General features: G+C 41.5%; 1 protein-coding gene across 1 annotated transcript in view; it reads left to right on the top strand.

Annotated features, from left to right (window-relative positions):
• The window catches only part of PKHD1 (PKHD1 ciliary IPT domain containing fibrocystin/polyductin), a 238,734-nt gene that overhangs the window by 85,702 nt on the left and 127,510 nt on the right, over nucleotides 1-25,522 (top strand). Inside the window, exons 36-41 of the mRNA XM_063153146.1 lie at nucleotides 4,807-5,019; nucleotides 18,233-18,440; nucleotides 19,595-19,740; nucleotides 21,542-21,736; nucleotides 22,580-22,705; nucleotides 25,301-25,434. Of these exons, the coding sequence (XP_063009216.1) occupies nucleotides 4,807-5,019; nucleotides 18,233-18,440; nucleotides 19,595-19,740; nucleotides 21,542-21,736; nucleotides 22,580-22,705; nucleotides 25,301-25,434 (1,022 nt within the window). The remainder of the gene's footprint in view (nucleotides 1-4,806; nucleotides 5,020-18,232; nucleotides 18,441-19,594; nucleotides 19,741-21,541; nucleotides 21,737-22,579; nucleotides 22,706-25,300; nucleotides 25,435-25,522) is intronic.

Genomic DNA, 25,522 nt, shown 5'->3' with positions numbered 1-25,522 from the left:
ATGCAAAGTGTGGCCTCAAAAATGCCTCCATGCCAAAGGTGTCCTTTGGAATGGGGACTTTGCTTCCCTCCAATTTCAGGAAATCTTTAAAAGTCTATATCACAACCTAAATGAAAGTTAGTAACATTGCTTTTATTTATTATGAGAATATCTGTTTCAGAATTATTTTTTTTATTTAAAATGAAGTTTTTGAGGAGGGATATAAACTGCTATGTCTGCAAGTGTAAATCTTCTTCACAGAGGCAAGGAGAAACTCCCTGTACCAGTCTTCCCAATCTTCTAGTTAATTTTTTTTGGGTTTTGTTTTTGTTGGGTTTTTTCCTTCCTTTATTTTTTCCTTTTCTTTTCACATGTGCATGTTGCAGACTCTTTTCGTAGTTAATATTTTGGATACCTGGCCTTTGGCATTGCATGAGTGAGTCCAGGACACCTGACAGAGAGAATTGTTAATACGTTCCCTTTCCAAATCCTTTGTTTTTGACCATGTCCTCCACCATTTCCCAGGGACTTCAGGAGGTAAATCTCTTTTCACAAAACCAGTGGTGCTGTAATTAATTATTCTTTCAGCAGATTAAACCTCCCACCTTATTATTAGTTTTGTTTACTTTAAATTTTTTAAAATTATTTGGTCTGGCTGCTTCTCCCCTCCTGTGGGACGTGTGGAATTGCCTTGTTTTTATTCTTTCTTTTCCTCCTCTTTTCCCCCCCTTTGGTAAAGACAGATAAAGAAAGATTTCTTTTCTGTTTGTGCAGAGGTGGAGGCTAATTGCTGGGTTAATTGAGAAGAATGGTGCTTCTGATGTTCTCACAAAGTATCAAATAGCCTCAACATATTTCTCCCCTCTCTCCCTCACTCCACCTAAAGAGACCCATTGAATTTGCACATTACTGTACAGAAGTGATTACGGGCTTAATTGTATTTATTTTGCTTGGTGGGGAGGCCATCATAACAGTGGTTGATTGATTTTTATAAAATCACCCTCAAGGTCATGTGTAGGACTTTGCTTTCCTGTGCAGCCATAACAAACAATTTGAGGGTCACAGCCAAAGGCTCCGTTGAGCAATATTCCTGCTTTCTGCTTTCAGGGAAGGGGTCAAGTGCAATAAAAGAAGGAAGCATAACTTTTATTTTCTTTTTAAAAAAAGGAGAAGACAACCTTGTAAAGCAGCAGCTGTATATTTATTCTGACCCAAGAAAAACCACAGAGGTGTAGAGAGACAATATGCAATTTTTGGGCAGAAGAATTTGTGAGTTTAGCCAGAGTTTGTTTTACACATAGGCTTGATAAATGGTTAAATGAGTCCCTCCTAATGCTTTCTTTTCTGTTCTCTGGTGCTGCTCTTCTTTCATCCTCAGCAGCTGAACTTTACTTTTTCACTGTATTTTCTCCCAAAGACTGAGCACCATTTAGATTTGTCCTGGGAAGTTTTCAGAAGCTTTGCAAAGATCCAGGGGACAACAGCATTGTGGAATGACCATGAGTGAAGCTGATCTGCTGCTTTTCAGGGTTAAATTTTGTGTCTGACTGCTGTTTTTAAGGGAAAGTAAAAAAGTCACATACAGCAAATTCCACAATCATAGGATGGTTTGATTGTAAGGAACCTTAAAAACCATCTTGTTCCAACCCCCCTGCTGTGGACAGGACACCTTAAGCTAGACCAGGTTGCTTAAAGCCCCATCCAAGCTGGCCTTGAGCATCTCCAGGGATGGGGCAGGCACAGCTTCTCTGGGAAGCCTGTTCTAACTCCTCACCACTCTCACAGGGAAGAATTTCTTCCTAAAATGAGGGCTTCTGGTGTTCAAGCTGCACCAGAGGAGGTTTAAATTGGATATTACGAAGAAATTATTAACCAAAAGGGAGGACCAAGAGTTTAACAGACTTCTCAGGGTGGTGGCTGATTCACCATCCCTGGAAGTGTTCAAAAAATGCTTGGAGACATGGTTTAGTGGTGGACTTGGCAGTACTGAGTTAATGGTTGGACTCTGTGATCTTAAAGGCTTTTGTCAATCCCAGTGACTCTGATTTCCCTCTGGAAGGGTCAAACTTGAAGGCCAGGCATGCACAGATCCTGCTGGAATTCCTGCTGCTCCTGGGATGAGGTGGGGCTATTGCTCCTACTTGCACCCAGAGCAGTCAGCAGCATCCAAGCTTCTCAGACACTCAGAAATCCACAAAAGATGCAGAAAATCTTCAATCAACTGAAAATTTTGAATAGGCAATATGTGACTGAAGCTTGGGAAATCTTGTTTGAGACAGCATTGTGATTTTGGAATCAAGGATAAGACAACTGTCTTCCAGCCCTCTTGGTTCAATGGTACAGCATGGCAGCAATTAAAATACTTATTAAAAATTGTATGAAGAGAAGTGGAAACAGAAATTACTGTATTTCACTGAGAATAGAGCATAGAAAGTCAATAAAGACCTTAGGGAAGATGTCTTTTTTATGTTAGGAGTGAAATAAATCACAGTGATTTACAGTTCCATTTATAGATTGTGGTGATAAAATTATTAACACTGTTGCTATAAAGCAAAAGTATTTAATAAATATATCTGTTCTCAGTATGAGAAGAAACAGGATGGTAAATTATATCACAAGATGAAGATGGACCAGCAGTCCATTTATTGCCAAATAATGTTAATAGAATGAAAACTTTAAATATTCTTTCAGAATACACATTCCTAAAATCAACAGGTCCAGTCTCATTCCAGCTTTAAAACTGCTGCTGGAATCAGATATCTTGTGTCATTTTACATGAAACAAGCTGTAATTTCTACTGCTTCTTCACAATCCATGCAGTATAATTTGCAAAGACTCTCTGTAAAAAGGTTCAACACTAATATATTTGTAGCTAGAAAAGTATGTCTAGGGAAAGAGACAATTTACACATAGGAGAGTTGATGTTTTTGAGAGCAAACCTGTGGTTCCCAGTGGTTATAAGCAAGAAAATGTGGGATTTATCTCTTCCTTCCTTAAGCACGTTCTGTAAGAAATTATGTAAAGCAATGAAATTTGGAAAGAAAATACTTAATGAATAGTCCCTATTCAAATACTATTTTTATAAGCCTAAGAAATGAGGACTAAGTTATAAGACTTTGTTATAAGCTCAGGAAATCAATGAAACAAGGAAAACCCCTCCATGTGAGAATAAAAAAGGAAATCAGGATAAGCAGAATTTGAGCAATGGCAAGCAATGATCAAGAGAGTTCTTAATCTGTTTTTTATATTTTTATATTAGAACTTCTCTCTCTTTTTTTTTTTTTTTTTTTTTTTTTTTTTTTTTTTTTTTTAATACTGCAATTAACCCAGATATCTGGTCTCCCTTCTTCTTGCTAAGAATTTGCAGTGTAATCATGGAATCATGGAATGTTTTGGGTTGGAAGGGACCTTAAGAATCACCTGATGATCTGGTTGCACCTCCTGCCAGGGGCAGGGACACTTTCCACCATCCCAGGTTGCTCCAAGCCCCATCCAGCCTGGCCTTTGGCACTTCCAGAGTTGGGCAGCCACAGCTTCTCTGGGCAACCTGTGCCAGGGCCTCCCCACCCTCACAGGGAAGAATTTGTGAGGCAGGAGAGACAAGTGGGTAATGGGTAGAGGGATCACCATTAAAAACTTCTCCCACCAGTAGCAAACTGGTTGTGGGATGAGCTAGTACAATTATCAGCTACTTCACTCAAGCAGGGTAGGGAGGGAGCAGGGTAGACCCTTTGTAAGAGGTGTGGAGCTTCCAGACTTCGGGAATTTCTCTATTCGCTTATGGAAACTTGGCTTGACTTAGGAAGGCACATCCCATGTCCAGTGTGACAAAATGAATGAGAGTCCACTGTGTCCTCATCCATTGTAGAGAAAGTGGCAGCATCCTTCACAGGAGAGGAAATATGGAAGGAGATCATGAAATAATCTGAGGTGACTGACTGGGATTTTCAGCTCATGAGGGGCAAGAACAAGGGAGGCATTTGACAGAACTGAAGAGCTTGAGTCAAAAAAAATTGGATGGAAATGGTTTTTCATGCACTATGCATTTAACCCACAGACTTCATTGGTTCAAGAAGTTGTTGAGACCAAATTTCACAAAAATTCCAAAGACCAGTTCTCTATTACTGGCAAATCTTATCCAGTTATACTAATAGTCAGTAGGAGGAAAATGTTGGCAAGCAGTTGAAACCGTATACTTTGAGGTGAAGCTAACCTCTAATTAGGGATTAAAATGAGATTTTTATGGGATGGGGAGATCAACCCACAGCCAGCTAAGAGGGAGACGTGTCTCACACTGCATTTGGAAGCATCTGGTTTTGAACAGCAGCTGGAAGAGTTTGCAGGATTAAATCAACCACTGATCTAAACAAGTTGCCAATTCTTATGTTCCAAAGCAGTTTTCCTCTCCCCTCTCCAAGTTACAAGTAGTTTGTAACCTAAAAAGTAACATAATACAAATTAAGTAGAAATATCCCTTTTCAACCTTAAGTGACTTAGTTGGTTAAAATTGGGTGTTTCCAAACCCAGCTTCCTTTAGCTGTGGTTGGAGAGTCTGCCCAGGCTGACTGGCCTTGCTCAAGTCTAGAAATGCAGACCATTGTAGAATCAAAAAATGGACTGGATTAACTGGGTCTTTAAAGGGTTGATAAATCCATGGAGAGAAATAAACAGCAAGGTGGAAATTTTACAGAATTCAATAACATTTTAGCGTTTACTTTTTAATTTTAATGCAAACCCCTTTGTTTACTTACCTCTTCCAGTTCTTTTGGCTGTGAGAGAATGACTGACTGAATATATGATTGTATTTTCTCTTTGTCTTGTCTTCAGGTGGCAAACTCCTGTTTATTGGACCAGGACCTGTAGAATTGCATGCTCATTACATCCTGGTATCTGATGGAGGAGAGCTCCAGGTGGGATCCCCTGAGGCCCCTTTCCATCACAAAGCACACATCTATCTCTATGGAAGCCTCCACTCTCCACCATTACTTCCATATGGAGTTAAATTCCTGGCAGTGAGAAATGGGACCCTTTCCATTCATGGTGAGTTCATTTCTTTTCTTGTAAAAATGAAAAACAAGAAACAAAGAAAACACACAAAAAAACGGTTTTTGGAAGAAAAATAAATTGACAAAACTTTGGTCATGATTCTCGTGGAATCGTGGAATGGGTTGGGTTGGAAGAGACCTATCTAGTTCCAACAGCTATGCCATGGGCAGGGACACCTTCCATTACCCCAGATTGTTCCAAGCTCTGTCCAACCTGGCCTTGGACACTTCCAGGGATCCAGGGGCAGCCACATTTTCTCTGGGAAACCTCTTCCAGGGCCTCACCACCCTCACAGGGAACAATTTCTTCCCAATATCCCATCCATCCCTGCCCTCTGGCAGTGTGCAGCCATTCCCTGTGTCCTGTCCCTCCATCCCTTGTCCCCAGTCCCGCTCCAGCTCTCCTGGAGCCCCTTTAGGCCCTGGAAGGGGCTCTGAGCTCTCCCTGGAGCCTTCTCTTCTCCGGGTGAAAATTCCCAGCTCTCCCAGCCTGGCTCCAGAGCAAGGGGCTCCAGCCCACAGAACATCTTCATGGCCCCTTCTGGACCCATCCCAACAACTCCACACCATTCTTATATTGTGGCATAGAAAAATTTAGATATGGAGCTTTTCTTGAAGACTATGAAATATGGGTATAGAATGGCCATTTCTTGGTGCAGGAGTTTGGACATGGAATTCAAGTCCAAACTCAGTATGATTCAGAACATTGGTGCACATTTCTCAAGTTCTTCTCTACTGGGCTATTTTTAAAAGCTCTACATCTCATAGAGGAGGAAAAAAAAGAAAAAGAAAAACCATCTGAATGTCTCATCTCCCTTCCTCCTGTTCTTGTGTGTCAACCTTCCTGTTGGTGATGTTCACACCCTCCAGCAGGTCTTGAACTTCCACCCTGTGCCCTCCAGGAGGAAATGTTGCTGTCTGAGCACAGAGACATGTGGCTTTGGGACAAAAGTGATGTCAGGCACCGAGGATACCATCAGAGCACAGGCAGGGAGGGAGTTGTGCCTCTGTTCTATCATCCTGCCAGCTTACAGGAACTGAGCAAGGCTGGGAGAGGTTGGGTTAGGAGGGGAGTCAGTGAGAAGATGGTTTTGTGAATCAGGAGAGATGAGCAAGGGCTGAGGAAGGAGCTCCTGGCAGGGCAGGAGAGGTGGGGCTGCACCTCAGCACCATGTCAGGTGCTCTTGATCCCTTTATTGAGACACAGCAAGGCTCAATTATTTACTGCCTGTAAAAGGCTTCAATAATTTCAGTGAAGTGGCTTTGCAGAGTGTTTCTACCCCATTTCCTGAAGGGTCTCTGTGAAGGAGGGCTATTAGAGCATCTTGGCTGAATTGACTGTCACTGGCCATTGAGTTTCACACAGTTATCCCAGCCCTGGGCTCAGAAATTCCCCTTAGATTAAAGCTTGCCTTCCAGAAAGGCTTGGTCTTTGAGGATGTCAAGGGAGACAGAAACCAGCTTCTTCCTTAGAGGCTTTTTCCAGGGGATTAATTTGGTTAATCATCCATTTTTTCCCCCTTTTTTAAAGAAAAGTATTGAGATTTGAATTTGCCTCATAGCAGCTTTTTGCTGCCTCACTTTTTGCGTCTTCTGCCACTTTAAAGTGTCCTTCTCTTCTTGGTTTGACCCCTGTAAGCCAGGATTTTGTCCTTAGATTGTCAGCCCTTTACAGCATGAGCCTTCACTTTTCCATGCTTTTTGTTTCTAGCAATGTAGGAAAAACCAGTAGCAACTCTTGGCAGCTGTGCCTCCTGTGCTGCTGCTGCTTTCCATTCCAAGCCTGTATCAACTCTGTCTTGGTGACTCCAACACCCACAAAATTGAAGACAAACAGGGCAGAGCACATTTTGCAGTCTTACCTGGACAATGTGATGGAGGGCGGCAAACCCAGGCATCCACATCAGTACCTCGAGTCTTTTCTCAATGATAATTTATCCATTTTACTCAGTGCCATAATTCTCAGTGAGTCTTCAATTCCCAGGAAAACAAGAGGATGAGGTCTGCAATCCAAATATTACCTGGATGGAGATATACAGAGTCAAATGGGGCTTGACCCTTAGTGGAAAAAACTCTTGGTTTCAATTTTTTAAATAAATTGTTGGATTATTGAAAGGCTTTTGTGGGAAGGGATGTTAAAGCCATCTAGTCCACCCCCATTCCATGGGCAAGGATGTTTTCCTCTATCTCAGGTTGCTCAGGATCCCATCCTGCCTGGCCTTGGACACTTCCAGGGATCCAGGGGCAGCCACAGCTTCTCTGGGCACCCTGTGCCAGGGCCTCCCCACCCTCACAGGGAAGAAATTCTTCCCAATATCCCATCTAACTCTGCCCTCTGTCAGTTTGAAGCCATTTCCCTGGTCCTGTCCCTCCAGGCCTTTGTCCCCAGTCCCTCTCCTGCTCTCCTGGAGCCCTTTTAGGCACTGGAAGGGGGTTTAAGTCCTCCCTGATCCTTCTCTTCTTGAGGCTGAACAATGCCAACTCTTATTTTATTATTATTACTCAAAATCAATTCTTATTCAAGAAATCATATCAATTTCTTATTCAACATATCCAGAGTAGCTATGAAGTCACTTTTAAGCTCTGCTCAACGCGCAGCCCCATTGCATGGCTGCAATTATTGCTCATTCAAACCATGTAATTTGCAATTTAACATAGAAGCAGTAGAAGCCTGCTTCTGAACATGACAGAAAGTAGTGGGGTCTTTTACTGGGTTCATATTGCTTACATGGAAAAAAAAATCTGCTGTTCTGTCTTCAATTTAGCATCAGTCTGGTCTGTGGTAGAGAACAAATTGTAAAGCATGACAGCTCCTTTCATATAAATATATATATGTGAAAGAGGCTGACATGCTTTGCAATACCCATTTGTGAGATACATTTATACACACGAATATATATGTTATCTCAGATCAAAATCATTAAATAAGCAGGTTTCCAAATTCCTGGCTGTCTTGGCAAAGACAGGGCCGAGCATATTTTAATTCCTTTCCTCTTTCAGGCTGGGAGTGCTGGGGGATGCTCTGCAGCTCTGGTTGAGTTCAGATTGTTTAGTAAGCGCTGTCAGCTCCTCACTTTGATATGTTAATATGACTAAGGGTTTCCCACAATTCCCTCATGAGTGGCAGTCCTCTGCTCCTGTGCTTGTAGCAGACTGGGAAATTTCACTGTTGCCTTTGGCTTTGGCAACTCCCCTGCCAGTCAGAGCGTGCCACCCATAAACTGCCTGTCAGTCACCCGTCACTTGGAGAGGGGGCTTCAGCCAGCCAGGGCAACTCCACTTTTTGACAATGTAATTATGGCAGTAGGGGCCTGAGCAGGGCTGAGAGAGTTTTATTGATTGTTCAGAAGGGAAATTTATCACTGTCTTCAGCTCCGTTTGCGCTCTATTCCCTGAGAAACTCTCCTGACAAGCTCCGGGAGAGGAGTTCAGCCTGGTGGCCTTGGCTGTTCTTGTGCCTTTGTCCTTCCCAGGGAAGCTGGAGGCACCAGTGGATGCTGAATGAGGGGCAGGAACTGCGTGCAGAGTGGAGATGCTGCGTCAGAACAAAAAGCACCCAAACTGTCCTTGTGACAGCCTGATCTTGTGGTCCTAACACTCTTATATTGGAATCCTGGAATAGTTTGGGTTGGAAGAGGCCTTAATGACCATCCAGTTCCACCTCCAACCAGGGGCAGGGACACCTTCCACCATCCCAGGTTGCTCCAAGCTCCATCCACCCTGGCCTTGGACACTTCCAGGGACCCAGGGGCAGCCACAGCTTCTCTGGGCACTCTGTGCCAGGGCCTCAGCACCCGCATAGGGAAGAATTCCTCCCCAATATCCCATCTAAACCTACCCTTCTTCAGCTTAAGACCATTTATTCTTGTCCTGTCCTTCCACAACCTTGTCCCAGGTCCCTCTCCAGCTCTCCTGGAGCCTCTTTAGGCCCTGGAAGGGGCTCTGAGCTCTCCCTGGAGCCTTCTCTTCTCAAGGCTGAACACCCACAGCTCTCCCAGCCTGGCTCCAGAGCAGAGATGTTGCCACAAACTGAAATATTTTAAATATATATTTTTATCTTCAGCAGTCCTGTGCAGCTATGTCATTATTCCATTGCATCCCCATGAAACAGACTGTCACTCATTCCAAAATAGACCAGCCTTCTTTTTTAGGCATTTATCTAAAACTTTGTGTTAGCCCTCTGGTGGGAAAGAATATGAGCTATGAACAACCTATTCTAGTGGAAGGTGTTCCTCCCATGGCAGAGGTTAAGAACTAGGTGATCTTTAAGGTCTCTTCCAACACAAAACCTCCTGAGATTCTGTGAGTCCATGAGCCTCTTCCCTGAATTTTGACTAAAAATATGAATTCCCCTCACTTAGATGAAAAATGTTACACTTCAGATTAAAAACATTTACATTCACCTTGTCCAAACTATAAAAGGTGTGTGGTAAAGAAAAAAACAATGTCCTGACAGTTTTGGTTTAACAACTTATTTGTAATCAGGATAATTTAAACAGAGGTGTCAATAGTCACTAGAGTGCTCTGAAATCATGGCCAATCCTACTGACAGGAATGTCCCTGCATTTGCAATGGAGAAAATGATATTTTAGAGATAAATCTGCATGCCTTCTATCCCAGATTTCTCTGCAGCCACAGCAATCTGATACTTTTTCAGGGTTAGCTCAGGAAAAAAAAAAGTATTTTTTTATCAGTTGAACCAATTATTAATTTTAATTGCTTTTAATCAATAATAAAACACAAAATATTTGTGAGCTGTTCACTGTGCTCTACAAAGCCTGTGCATTCCTCCAGAGATCAAACATTTAATCAAATGCCTCTTGCTTTGCCTCCATTAGGCAGTGTTATGTATCTGTGCTGAGTTTGAGATTAAGAGATCATAGACAACATGAGAGAATTTGCTCTGCTTTACTCACATATTAAAAAGAAAAGCTTCCCAGGGGAAAAAAAATAAGAGGAAAAAAATATGTAGCAGGGGGATTCAAGATAGGGTGCAGAGATCTGTTAGAGGAAAAAATTATTTTTTATTCTACTGAAATGCATGTATTCAGTAAATGTTATTTTTCACTACCTGAACTTCCTGATTTCTGAGCTTGCTTCCATATGTTGGTTTTCCTTAAATGCCAGTTATTCTGTGTGGGGGCTCAGGAGTATTTTTTCCTCCTGTGACAGTGTTTTTCCCCTCTAAGACCTTGACTTTAACATGATGCATTAAAGCAGATGGCTCTGGAACAGAAGGCTGAGCTGCCTTGAATCCCCTCGTGTTCACCAGGGGTAAGAAACTGCACTTAGGCACTTCCCATGGAGTAACTAATGTACAATGACTTGTGCCTTCACTTTCTTATTCACAAATATAAGATGACCATTAGATTTTAAAGACCTAGCAGATGGGGGGAGAAAAAAAAAAGAGTTGGGTTCAGGGCAAGCTGCTGTGTCTTTCACAGTTTGCCCTTCTTTCTAGCGGAAATGCATCTATTGTCTTTGATTTAAGCTTAAATCAGCTGATTTGTGTTTTGGTGCTGATCTTACCGGGAAAAACAGGATGCAAAGGGGACAAAGAGATGGACACTAATATATATTATATCATAAAGATATATATAAGAATACAGAATATATTATATATATACATAGAATTTAATATAATGATAAATTATAAATCTATATATAATTATAAAAATATAATATAATATAATATAATATAATATAATATAATATAATATAATATAATATAATATAATATAATATAATATAATATAATATAATATATAGAATTATATTATATATATATATATATAGATAGATAGATAGATAGTAAAGATATTAGTACAATATAATACAATACACACTACATACAGGAAGAGAATACAATAAAATAGGATAGACTAGAATACATATATAGACCATAGCTAATATACCTATATATAATTTCCTTGTGATTCCTGATCAAGTGCAGGTCTATGGGTTGTTACAAATATGGAGGCATATTATATATTTAATTGTTTAATTATTTATTAAATTATTTAATAAATTTTATTAAATAATTTCCTCCTTCAAACTTTTGAATACAACATCAAAATACTGCTTCCAATTCTGGTGCCAACAAAACCCAGGTTATTGGCTGAAGGAAGAGAACACCCAGCAGCAAATTCAGGGTTAATTTCCACCCTGGATAGGAGAAAAGCTAAGAAGTTTGGGCTTCCCAGTTAGGTGGTGGAAGTCTTCAAGAAAAAACTGGACGTGGCACTCAGTGCTCCTGTTTAGTTGACAAGGCAGGGCTTGGTCACAGGTTGGACTCAATCTTGGAGGTCTTTTCAAACCTGAGTGATTCTGTGGTTCTGAGAAGTTTGGTAAATTGAGGGGCCTGGATTCAGCCCTGGCTTTGCCCAGAGCTGCAGGCTGAGCCAGGCAGGGACCCTCCCTTTGGGCTCACCCTCACTTTTCCTGGTGCTGAATTCTCCTCCTCCACATTTTGGGGACACAGGGAGCTGATCTTAGCCTGGCAATGGTTGTGCTGCTCCACATTGCCACTCCTGCAGGGAGAGATGCCATGTCTCACTCCACAGCAGCACAGGAAATGATCTGGCAATCACACAAAGTGTCTCTAGATCATGTCTGCAGCTCCCTGCAGGATCCCCTGTCCTTGGCTGCCACAGCTGGAGCTCTTTGTTCCTGGATCTGTCTAAAGAACTTTTCCTCCACAGCATCTTTGGCTGTGAGCTCATTCTAGGTGTGGAACATGGGTTTTGGTTTATGCAATGGCATTATATTACATCTTTCCCCTTGTTTTCAGGACTGATGTGACTTAGCAAGTGACTGAGGAATCTCTGATTAAAGGGAACGTGTGGATATTTGTGCATTTCTGGGACAGCATGCAGGGAAGGTACATTTTTTGCAATGTAAATTGTTAGAAAAGGGCAACAATCCTCAGTGAGATCCTATTATCATGGAATGGTTTTTGTTGGAAGGGTCCTTAAACTCATATCATTGCAAATCCATTTTCCACTAGACCAGGTTCTCCAAGCTCAATCCAACCTCACCTTGAGCACTTCCAGGAAAAGAACATGATAATCCTTGCTTTCTGCAGGTGCTGTTAAAGGTATTCAGGTGGAAATGCTTTAAGTTAAAAGTGCAGTTTCATGAACAGGAAACATTCAGCAGGACTAGGTCGTTTTCAAGGATATCTCCCAGTGGAGAACATAAAAGTTATTCCGTTTGTCCTCTGGTCTGGGTGATGTCAGTTTTCATTTTTGCTCACTGAGGTAAGATTCAAGATCAGTTTGGATGGAGCTCTGAGCAACCTGATCCAGCTGGTGCTCCTGCTCCTTCAGCAGGAGGAAAGGAGCTGGACTAGATGACTTCTAAAGGTCTCCTCCACCCCAAACCATCCTCTGACTCTGATTCCAAACTATGATTTTGAGCCCAAGTAAAATACCCAGTGTGGTCCTGCCGCAGCTTCTTGTCAAAGAGCTGATAAACTCTTGGGTGTCCCAAGGGTTAACAATTATAAATCCTAAGGGTTAAAAAGCAGGTATAAATCAGAAAGGACCTTCCATTTCACCCGGGATGGGGATGAAAAGCTCAGTGCAGTGGCTGACAGAGTTGACAGCTCACAGTTCAAGCAAATGTTTTTTAACACATTTGAAAAGACAGGAAAGTAGCTTTCATTCTTTTTTGATTCCCTTTTTAAAACAAACCCCTTATGGCCAGTGACTGGAGTAGTCACTGCAAGAGCTGATGTAGCCATGACATTTTTAAGAAAAAAAGTATAAATTCCGGGTTCATAAAATATTTTTTCCTAGTCCTCAATAAAGGATCTGCCACTTGAAGATCCATTTGGCCACAGAGAGTTGTAGCAGCACGCCTGTGTCCTATCCTGACTAAAAAGGCTTCCCGGAAAAGATTTTCTATTCCTTTTAACTTGAAGAATTTAATCCATTATTATTTTTATGGTTTGTTTTATTAACTGAAGCAACAGCAGCAAAATGTCTTTGCCGTGGATCAAAAATACATTTCAAAAAACTCATCTTTTTCCTGAAGCACCAGTTTCCAATGGCAGTACTGCCAGTCATCACTTTGGCATTTGAAAATTTTAGAAATAGTCAAGTTAAGTTTGATTAGGAAGTGCATTTTGGGTCAGGAAAAGGGAATGATAATAAGGGATTATGACAATGGAGAGGAAGCTATATTTCTATGATAGTCTGAAACCAGAAATGCTGTGGGAAAGTGTGTTGTATTTTATTACCAGAGACAATCATAGAGTCACCGATTGGTTTGGGCTGGAAGAGACCTTAAAAGTTTTCTAGTTTCAACTCCCTGCCATAGGTCAGGGGTTTTATATTCTTTAAAAAAAAATAAAAACAATTGTAGTCCATTGAATTATATTATTACCTTCTCTTGAAAAATTCCTTTTTTTTTTGTTTGTTTTGTTTTGCTTTTTTTTTTTTGCGGGGAAGGAAAACAGTTTTCTTTTCACTTTGTTCCTGGAAACTGAAAGCTCCTATTCCCATTTACACTAAAGATTTACAGTATAGCTACAACAGATTGACAAATTATCTGCACTGTAATTTGTACATTCCCAGTAAGTAGATTTTGTGTCTGAGCCCTGCAGTTCTCGTAAATTCCTTTTGTGGAATAAAGCGATCTCATTACCTCAACTTTAAAATGCTAATAAACAGTCAGAAGGTGTAAAAGAGCTTTATAGTTTGTCAACACCCTAAACAACTGTGTGTTCACAACTGAGTTAATTAATTGTTGGTAAAAAGAAGCAAAAATGAGATGCAGCATGGTCCTGGGTGTCAGAGGAGAAGGGTTCAAACCTTGCTGCCCTATGACAAAAAGGGGAAATTTTAAAAAAACATTTAAACAACTTTTGGGAGAAATACCAACAGATCCATGGCAGGCTTAGGACTGGAACCAGTTCTATTAAAACCATTAAAAGATTCCAGTTTGTACCAACACTCCCATGTATAAACCCTATTTTCCAGCTCTGCCTGACTCTGGATGGGGCTCACACTGCCTGGTGTCAGTTTTGGTTAGGAGGTTCCCAGGGTGTCTAAAGTTAGGTAACAACATGTACTCCAAAAAGTCTTGTTTTCAGGTCAAGGACATCTGTTTTCGCTGAAAGCACCTTGTCATCTTGTCATGTAAATTCTCAGACCCCCTCTCCTTACTCTGTAGTAATTTCTTTCAAACCGCTTTATTTCAGTGTTTCCAACTGTAGTAGCTGCTGCTTTCAAAGCTGGGTGACCAGAGATGGATTTCAAACACCCAAATGAAGTTTTCAGTGCCCCTTCAGCAACCCACTGTGCAGCTGGAAGAGGAAATGATACTCATGTCTTTTGTAATCAAAGGATTGTAAATAATGGCCTAATTTGTTTAAACCTACACTACTGAGTCCAGTGCATGTTTTACATTCTGTGGACAGATTTTCCTGTGACCCTGGAGGTGTGTGCCCTGACACAATTTGCTGGTTTGCTCAGTTTTGATGTGACTTGGAGATATTTCTGTAAATGTCAAATTCACATCTCCTGTTGAGCTACCTAGAATCATGGAGTGGTTTGAGTTGGAAAGGAGCTCAAACCTCATTTAATTCCAACCCTCTGCCATGGGCAGGGGCACTTTCCAATATCCCAGGTTGCTCCAAGCCTCATCCAACCTGGCCTTGGACACTTCCAGGGATACAGGGGCAGCCACAGCTTCTCTGGTCAACCTGTGCCAGGGCCTGACCTCCCTCTAACTTAGGAATTTCTTCCTAATATTTGATTTAAATGTCTCCTCTCATAGTTTAAAGCTCTTTCTCCTTGTTCTATCAGTAACTATTGGTATCTATGATTACTTAGGACAGGGTGAAACCAGCTAGGTAAGTGACATACCATCCCACACTGATTTATGAAATGTTTTGTGTTAGAGGCCATAAGAAATTAAATTTATACTCTTTTTCCTCAAGAGTGGCATTGTACACATCAAAATTGTTTCATTCTTAATAATTTTACCAGGTCCATACAAGAAGACTGCAACTTCACATTATGCTTCTAACAGGAAGCATAACCAGAGTCATGATGCCAAGATATTCCCAGTCTTAAGATCTGTGATTAATTAATTTGGAATTAATTTTCAAATCCCTTGCATTTCTAGGCTGCACCATTCTTCTCTGCTCCATATTTAAGGGTGTTCTGTTAATTCATTTACTAAAGTACTCAATTTTTGTATTGCCTGCAACAGCTTTTTGTGTCTGAAGGCTCTGTCCTGTACCTTTAACATGAAGTCACTTCTGCTTTAGATCTCAAGATGGGGTTTTTTTTTTTAACTCGTACTTAGTTAATTATTAAAAATGAGTTCAATAATTAAGGAGTTATACAGATTCATCTATTTTTCAGCATTTGGAGTGTTTCTGCTCAGTACATTTTGGGGGAAGAAATAATTTAAATATACCACAGCTGTTGGTCTTTTAAACGTTTTCCCCTCAAACAGGTAATTTATTTACCTGTTGCACAGCCCAAACCCAGGCACTGGAGGTTATTTTATTAATTTTGCATGTTTTAATCAAAATAGAGTTGTTTTCAGTGGGAATATATTATAATTAAGGCAAAGAAGCCTCAGTTATGGTCCCTCATTGACACCAGAAAGGTGTCACTGACCATATCCTGTGTGTCACTTGTGCTGCTGGAAGCAGAGGAGATTCTGACCTGGAGGTGTTGTATGTGGGAATATAAATGGGAAGCAAGAAAATGGATCAATGTGGTGCTTAGGTACATGGTTGGTGGTAGACAGGAAAGAGCTGAGTTAATGATTGGACTTGATGGCCTCACAGGTCTTTTTTTAATCTTAATGAATTTATGATTCTGTGAAAGTGGGATCTACTAGATCTGTTGGTTTGTTTGGTTTGGTTTTCCCTAACAAAAATATACCGAATTTACTGGAAAATGGGAGTAGATTTTGAACATGCAGAGAAATATCCCACCCTGCCTAGATCAGGGAAAAGAATACAACAAACTGTGGAATGGGAGACAGGTAGCTGAACACAGTAAGAGGTGAAAAACAAGAACAAGGATATAAAGGAAATGCGCGAATGTTGGATGCCTTGAATATTCTTTTAGAAAGAAAAAACCCAAATAATTGAGAATATTTTTGGTAAAAAATTTTGAGTCAGAGCTCGAAAGTGGAAAAAAACTTGAAAAAAGCCTTTTCCATTGGAGCATGCTTTGAATGCAGAATGGTGTTTCCCACTCCTCAGTGACAAGAGCTGTTGCCCAGCAGTGCTGCTGTGGAGTGTGGGTGACAGATGAACTCCACAGGGGTCAGTTGTGTGTCTGGACACAGATGCATGAGAACACACATTAACACAGGCACACAAATCAACACCAGAAACAAAATGTCCAGAGCTGGAGAGAAATTGTGCAGTGCTCCACATGCAGATGGCTGCTGCCAGTCCTGGGCTTTTATGCCAGCCCTAAAAATTCACGAGAATCGCTCAGTGAAAGAAGGAAGGTAAATGAATAAAAATGAAGAGTGCTGCTGGTAAAAGAATGCACATAGGAGGGTGTTAAGAGGGTTTTTTGAGCTGTATTGAGGATGAGGTTTTTGATGTCTGTGAATGGTGAAAGGTGGGTTTTGTCTAGGTCTGCATTAAAAAGCAGCGTGGCCCTATAGAAGCAGAGCTGTAGGGTGAATGATGTAGGTGCTGAGGATGCAGGGTCCACATGGTCTGGGGCTGCTACAGAGTCATTGCAGTCTGGTTCCATTGGCATCTCCAGTGCCCTATGTGTCCTACTGCATTTCAGCTTCTGAATTGGTTTCCCAGAATCCCAGGATGGGTCAGGTTGGAGGGGACCACATTGGCTCACCTGGTCCAGCAGGGCCATCCCAGAGCACAGGGCATAGGATTGTATCCAGGCAGTTCTGGAATATCCCCAGTGAGGGAGACTCCACAGCCTCTCTGGACAGTGCTCGGTCACTGCACAGGGAAGAAGTTCTTCCTCCTGTCCAGGTGGAACTTGCTGGGCTCAGTCCCTGCCCGTGGCTCTGGTGCCACTGCTGGGCCCTGGAGCAGAGCCTGGGCCCTGCTCTGCCCCTCCCTGCACACAGGGACACCCAGGGCTGAGGGCCCCTCTCAGCTGTGCCTCCTCTCCAGGCTGAGCAGCCCCAGCTCCCTCAGCCTTTCCTCATCAGGGAGATGCTCCAGTCCCTTCATCATTTTCATCATCTTCATCACCCTGCACTGGACTCCAAGAGCTCCATGGCTCTTTTGACCTGAGGAGCCCAGAATAGGCCATAGAAAGCCAGATGCACCTCACAGGGCTGAGCTGAACAGCAGGAGATGTTTGATGCCTTCTAAAAGAGTTTGAAATGTCTGGGAGATTTTCTTAGCTGGAAGTTGAGAAATTTCAAGTTTGATTTAAGAAAATGTAATGATACAGAATTATCTCAGGTCATTGACACACAGAGCAGGTGCTCACGTAAACTTCAAGATAAAAGAGTATAAAGATTTTATTCTTCTGTGATTCTGTTGTGAATTTGTTGTCTTGAAGGTGCTATTTCTTATTTCCATCTTCATTAAGGAAATAGTTGAGACACTATTATATAAGTAATTAAGACACTGGAGTATAAGGAACAAGAAAGTGAAACAGGATATGGACAAAGAAGTTTGCTTAAAATAATTTGGAAATGATTTATTGGATGCAACCTCTACACTCAGAGATTTCTGCTATAATTACTTTCCTGCAGTATGACCAAGGAGTTCAGTACCTTGCTGTGGGCTAAAGGTAAATGATGATCTACTGCAAGGGAGGGAATAAAAGTATTCCAAAGGTGGATGTGTGAGGCACACACTCTCCCCTGCTGGTGTTCAGCGTGTTGGACCTCACCGGACCCAATCTTTTCCAAAGCCTGAGAGAGAAATGTCAAAAGTTAAAGCAAACTTCATTATGTGAAGAAAGGAGGGTTATAGGGCAAGATTTTTCATTGCTAGGGCTTGTTACACACAGATTTCATAGAATCATTGAATTATTGAATGGTTTTGGTTGGAAGGATCCTTAAAGATCATCTAATTGCAGTCCTCTGTGATCAGCAGGGACACCTCTCATTAGACCAGGTTGTTCTGAGCCCTGTCCAACCCAGCCTTGAACCAGGACAATGCTACTCCTCTTTGGTTTTTTTTTTAAGTTGAATGGCTTACTTTTTAACTTTTTTTTCCCCCTTGTTTTTTTCAGGCTGGATGCCCAAAGTAGTTTTCACACACTTGAAATCATCAGCTAATGCCAGCGACACACGGTTGGTGCTCCAGGAACCTGTTGATTGGCAACCTGGTGATGAAATCCTGGTGGGAAGTTCAGGCCTTGGAGATGCACAGCAGCAGGAGGAAATGGCTGTAATCCAGTCTATGAACAACACAGAGCTGCACCTCAGATCACCACTCAGGTATCCTTCCAGGAGATTTTTATAGCAGAGAGCTAAACAAGGAGAAAATTTGATCAAAGTCAGGATTTGCCGTTCCCTGTGGCACATAATAACTATATAAATCCCTTTAATAAAGGTGGCCAGTGATATTTCAGTTCCTCACTCCCACTAAAGGTAGTGGACGTTCAATCCTGAATGTTTAAATTCTATGTTTAAATTCTGTATCATCCCCTTGGAACTCAGAAAACCTTTGAAGCAGAAAACACTGATGGCCAGTAAAGTCCAGTGGTGTCAGTATAGGAACGACAAAGAAATTTCCTGTATATTCAATTCCTTGAGAAAGTGCATATTTTTCAGAAGAAATGTATGACTTTTGTCAAAAAAATCCTCTCTTCTTGACTGATTTTCTTAAATAATACATGCAAAGTGAATTTTTTCACAATGGAAATTTGCTTCTATATTTCCAGTGAGTGTTAATTTCACTGCCCTACACTTTCTTCATCTACTGTGCATGCATGTCTTGGACAGACTGAAAACTGCACTTCTCACATTATCTATCTAGAGGCAACCTAACTCCAATGCCCAGGAAGATTAAGGGTATTATTTTTAGAAATAATTTGGGCTTGAGGAAAAAAGTCCTGATGGTTTTCACCCAAACCTGTTTTGGGAAGAGAATTCAAAGGCTGAAATATATTGTTGTAAATCTTATAGAATCACAGAACATCCTCAATTGGAAGGGACCCACAAGAATCATTGAATCCAGTTCTTGGTCCTGCAAAGGGAAATTCCAAAATCTCCACCATGTGCCTAGAAATGTCATCCAAATGTGTTTTTGAGCTCTGGCAGCCTTGGGGTTGTAACTACTTCCCTGAGGGGCCTGTTACAGCACCCAACCACCCTCTGGATGAAAAGCCTTTTCCTAATAACACAACACAATATAATATTATATACATAATCTAAGGAAGGGTTGAGAGCTTGTGAAACAAAAAGATGAAAGCAAATATCAGACAAGGAAAAGCCTATCTAGCACTGATTGTGCCACTGTCCCTGCTGAGAAAAGGACTGAAACCAGCTCAGAATTTGAGAGGCTATGGTAATGAACATAAAAATCAAGAAATAATAATGTAATTCTCTCCATCTGGCAGGTGCAGATGATATTTTTTATCTTTTGTTAGGTACCCCCACAGTGCTGGAGAGGAATGGGGCAATGGCCAAGGTCTGCCTTCCAGTGCTGTGGTGGCACTGATCAGCAGAAGGGTGGTTGTTCAAGGAAATGTCACACTGGAGAGGATGTCCCACCTCAGGCAGTGTGCAAATGCAGGTGAGGAAGTCTTTGCTCACAGAAATGTACTGGGGAGGAAAACTGCTCCATTAAAATCCCATTGTGGCAGCCTCGCTGTGTATTAGAACTCTTTCTTCCTAGGAGAACTTTGAGATAATTCCAATGCCAGAAAAGAGAGTTTGTCTTTCCAAACATTGTTTGACATTGAAGTGTGAAGTCTTGGGAGTTGAACTGCACTTCATTGTAATATCTCAGATGTATTATTTTCACATTGTTGTTTCAAGCCATCTTGGGAAAGACCCTTTAGTTTTGCCTGAGCCTAAGGGTGTAGAAAAGAGAGTATCTTCTGAAAACATGTTTCAGTGTACATAAAATATTAAATTTTTAATTGTGTTTACTATTTAGTCACTTTAAGAAGGAGGAAAAACAAAACAGCCCAATGCTGTTTGTACTCTTTAGCGTAAAATATTGAGACGTTGTTTAGTGTTTAGGGTTGCCAAGGAAAAAATAACAGGTGATGCATAAAGTATCAATGGTGAAAAAATGTTAAATATCTCAGTTCTCCTTTAGTTTTACCTGTATGAAATGCCATGGAGTTTGACAGGTGGATTCCTGATTTACACCATCTATTCAAGAAGCAGAATCAGACACAGTGATTATAATGTGAGGAGAGTTAGGTTATCTGGCAACCCAGGTGTAAGGTTTCCTTTAAAAAAAAGTGCCTTGGGCTTTCAGACTGTGACACAAGACTTCATTTGATATCCAGCAGCCAGCTGCTTATATTACTCATGGATTTATGGTCCATTTCATGTGGAACTCATAAATATAGGCTCTGAAATGCACTAACTGTTTGAGGTTTTTATTTGAGTTAAAGGATAGGAGGATTTCTCAGAGGAGTCACCAGAAGAGGAGTGAAGAGTGTTTTTTGTGGTTAATTTACCTTCTTTAAAAGAAAAATGAGCATTACTGGGCATCAGCAGGTAGTGCTGGAATTTGAGATCCCCTCTGCCCTTCCACTGAACAAACCCAAGTAACACATTCATAGTCTGAATCTCATAGCAAAATATCTCACACCCATGGAAGGGCCTTTCAGGAATTTTACCCAGCCCTGTGATTTAATTTTTTGTCATATCATGGGATTCAAGAATGGTTGAGTTGGAAGGGAAATTAAAGATCATCACATTCCACCCTTCTGCCATGGGCAGGGATATTTTCCACTATCCCAAGTTGTTCCAATCTCTGTCCAGCCCGGACTTGGACACTTCCAGGGATCCAGAGGTATCCACAGCTTCTCTGGGCACCCTGGGCCAGAGTCTCACCACCCTCACAATGAAGAATTTCACATGGAAGAATTTCTTCCTAATCTCTATTCTTGTCTTGAAACTGGGTAGCAACAGTTCCCCATCCATCTGCAGGGAACATCAGGAGAGCAGAGTTTAAAAAAACAAAAACAAAAACAGAATGCCTCATTTCAGTTTAGTTCTATACATCCATGCCCAATCTCCTTTTCAAGAACCTCATTTAAGGGAAATCAGTGTCAAATCCCTCTTGCTCGTGCATACAATTATCTAAAATTAACTCCAAGGAGGTGTCCAAGATAATAAAACTACAGATTCCTGGTTGTTTTGATATATTTCCCTCCAAAATGTCCCAACTTTTAGGGAAAGAACCAAACGTATTTTGAGGAACATCAAAAATGTTTGCCTGTGTTGCCTTTGGGCCCATGTTTCAGATCCCTGCTGGATCTGAAGTCTCACTGGGTCAGGGGGATGATCTCCCCCTGGACATCCCACCCCACAGAGAAGGTGCCACTCACAGCTGTCCCTGGGTTGTGCCCTAGGTCACCCCGGGTGTTTGTACAAGAGAAGTGAGAGGCAGCTGGGCTCTCGGGACCTGGGGGCCGTGGTGTTGGTGGAGGCCTTCCAGGGCCAGGCGAGCCGGCTCCAGCTGCAGGGGATCCAATTCCGCCACGTGGGACAAGCGTTCCAGCATCACTGCAGTGCCCTGACTGTCACTGGCAACACCTGGATGGCAGGTGAGCTCCCTGCACTGGACATACCCACCTTCTCCTGCCCACCCTCAAAACCTGCTTGGCTCTTCAGTCAGTTGGCAAATTGGATTGTTAAATGTGAAAAAATCCCCTCATCTCTAGTCTAAGATCAAGTGACAGAGTGGTTTCACCTGCTTCATTTCCTTTGTATCTCTGCTTCTCCCTAAAATAATATTTTTTTAATGCTACACTGCCCTTTTCATGTAGAAGAGAGTAGCTCTGGAAATGAATGCACCAAGACACTATGAGGGAGCCCAAAAATGCACCAAGACACTATGAGGGAGCCCCTTCAACTAGCCAGCCCAATGACTCAGGGCTGGCTAGTTGCAGGGGCCAACATTTAATTTTATCACCCAGAGGTTAAGGAACAAATTAAGTTCTTTTGCCTTTGTCACTGTTAAATGCCAAATCCACCTCTGTGGAAGTGGCAGTGAGAGCTCTGAAGACTGATGGTGGTAGGGGCAAGTTAGGTGGGCTCAAAGAATGTTTTAAGGATGCTGAATGGATTTTCCCTACCGAAGGTACATTTGCACCTCTCACAGAATAACCAAATTATTTGGTTTGGTTTGGTTTGGTTTGGTTTGGTTTGGTTTGGTTTGGTTTGGTTTGGTTTGGTTTGGTTTGGTTTGGTTTGGTTTGGTTTGGTTTGGAAGGGACCTGTGCCATCTTCATCACTAAAGGAGGCTCAGGGCTCCCTGGTGGCAGAAGGCAGCCCTGGCCAGGGTCTGGATGATGGGAAGGTCACCATGCCTGGCTAGAGGAGGGCTGTAAAACACCTCCCCTCAATCTTCAGGGTGATTTGTGCTCACACCACTCCCTTCCTCCCAGACTCTTACATCCGTGGTTGTTGTGTTCTGGACTCCTTTGGCCAAGGCCTCCATCTGAGAGGGATTTCCAACCTCACTGTGGACAGCAATGTCTTCTACAACATTTCAGGCCATGGGGTCCTCCTGGGTAAGTGAAGCAGGCAAATATCCACACTACATACAACAGCAGCTTCTGCTGATTCTCATTTGCTTGGAAATGCTTTCAGACCCTTAACTGAACTCTGAGAACTTTAATCACATCTTCTGCAATTTCTGGTGTCAGTGAATTTGGAATAAAGCTCCCACAATTCCACACACAACTCCTAGCAGCTCTTTCCATTTGGCCAGCTCTTTTTCTTCAGATCAGTCTTCACTTGATCGGGATCAACTATTTTTCAGTGAAAAAATACTAGATTTTTTTTTAGGTGATTGATTAATCTGTCTTTGGAAAAGTGTCATTATGCCATATTTAAGACCACAACTCGATGAAGCATCTAAGAGAATATTACCTTTAACTTAAGTCATTTGATGTTGAAGATAATGGAATGAAAGCATATGTTAAAAGTTAACCAGAGGATTTAGCACTTAAATAAATTGGAGCTTGGAGCAACAAAAATGTTAAACAACAAAATATTTCTCCTAACTAACCATCAGGAGACTGACTTCAAGCATCTTCTGCTGGGATCTCACATTTCCTGAATACCTAAAGATATAGCTCGATTTTTGTTTTCCATAAGAGATGGGATAAAAATGACCAATTATGACATAAACAGAGGGGAAAAAAAGAAAGCCTTCAGTTCTGTTCCTGCAGTTCCCCACCCACAGCAAATCCCTCTGCTGGGTTGTGTGTATAAACATAATGAGGAGTGATATATAATGATTTAAACAGGGAAGATTATAAACCCAATGTGGTTATACACACCTTGCAGATGAAGAGAGCTGGCTCACAGAGATGCAAGGACTTGCCCAAGCTGATTTACAGAGCCCTTGCAGCCATGGGGAAGCAGAACAGGACCTCCAAGCTGCTGGCATCCCTTGGCTCATTCGTGTTGGGATCTGTGTCTGAGTTAAAGGACTCTGAGCTGAGCTGAAGTTTCAGCCTGAATACACCTTATCCTCAAGATGTTTTTAATGGCTTCACTGTCAGCAGCTCTAGAGGGTCTGATGGATTAATTTCTATATAATTTTGTTGCCCATGAAGGAATATTGATTACAGCCGGCTCTTTGCAGCTCTGGAATTGGATTCTCTCAGTGATTTCACCTAAAATCCTTATTTTCAGAGGGTTTGCAAGACCATCACAAAATGTCACTGCTTAAAATTATTGACACACAAGGTCTGAGCTTGAAAGTCAAAACCTCAAAATCCTCTATGGCTGTCAAAAGGACTTCTTTAGGATCTTTTTCATGCTCTGGTAGAAGCATTGTTTGTAGTACATAGAGACTGGAAAAAATTGAGAGAGCTGATTCCCTCAAAATACTAAGGGAAGGCTAAAAGTATTTATTGCTATCCCAAAAACCAAAGTGCACAGGTTTTCTTGTGAAGTGGCTTATATTTGGGGTAGTAATGATTTGGGAAAGGATCTGTATTATTAATAGAAATTTGAGCAGGTATATTTGAAGATAATTACTTCTTTTGGATAAAAACAACTAGATGGATGTGATTTGGATAAAGAAAACTAGATGGATGTTATTTGCTGTTAATGTAGGCCAGAGAGAATGGTCTATGCATAGATTGCACAGGAATTCCAACACAGGATTCCACTTTTTGTTCTGCTTCCAAAAGAGCAGCAGTGCTGATCATAGAATCATGGAGTCATTAAGGTTGGAAAAAACCTTCAAGATCTTCCTGGTTCTGGAAGTTGAACCATTAAACTAACCCTGCCAATGTCCCAAGTTCCATATCTCCATGGCTGCAAACACTCCCAGGGATGGTGACTCCACCACTTTCCTGGATCAGCCTGTTCCAATGCCTGACCACCCTTTAGGTGAAGAATCTTTCCTGACATCCTAAACCTCTCACAGAGCAATCTGAGGCCATTTCCCCTTATCCTATCCATGTGTCCTTGTCTGGACTTGGCTTGTATGGGACTGTCCACTCCTTGCCATTGGTTGGCCCATTGTTTTTAACATGTAGTTAAAAAAAAAAAAAAATTATTTTCTTCTTCCATTTTCTATACTGCAACTAGATCTGGGGCTCCCCAAGAGGTCTGTGTTGTCTAATCAATTGCTTGATTGATTTTTCCCTTTCTCTTCTCCTACTCCATTGCTTAGGGGGGCAAACCCCCAGTTTTGTGCAGAGGTGCACCAGGTGTTTTTCAGCCTGTTTAGAAATTTTCTTACATGTAAGTAGGGCAGTGAATGGAGACAGGAGATGAAGAAGACTTTGAATTCAAGTACTGCCAGGAGCATGCCTGTGTGTGCATAGGTGAGCCTCTTTCCCATTCTGAATCACTCTGAGTCTCTTTTCTCAACTGTAAATCTGCTTTATAATACATATTTTATTTATTTTTATCATAAACTTGCAGTCCAGAATATATGACTTGTGGTATAGTCACATATAATACCTCGTACAGGGAAATAGATGTGAATATAACACCTGGAGTTGTGTATATTGAAATGAGACTCATGATAATAGAGGGTTTCCAGCTATATGTACATTTATGTTTATATTTATTTTTTCTTCCTCTTATTTTCTACTTTTTTAACCTTTTTTTTTTTCTCTTCGTATCTTTTTCTTTTAAAGGTGAGGGACCGGAAGAGGAGAACAAAATCAGTAACAACATAGTGATAGGCCTTTCTGTAAGTGATGGTTTATCCAATATTGAGTCACTGTCACCAGCAGGGATCTATGTCAGGGCTCCTGCCAGCCACATCAGGGTAAGAAGTTCTGGTATAAGACATAACATTTCTTTTCTAATCAAAGGTATCAGAAAGACACAGAGCTTCATTTATCTGGGAGATCACA

This window comes from Melospiza melodia, chromosome 3, assembly GCF_035770615.1.
Source record: "Melospiza melodia melodia isolate bMelMel2 chromosome 3, bMelMel2.pri, whole genome shotgun sequence".
Classification (NCBI taxonomy): domain Eukaryota; kingdom Metazoa; phylum Chordata; class Aves; order Passeriformes; family Passerellidae; genus Melospiza; species Melospiza melodia.
The sequence above is the reverse complement of the archived record's forward strand: the minus strand, read 5'-3'. Positions and strand labels throughout refer to the sequence as shown.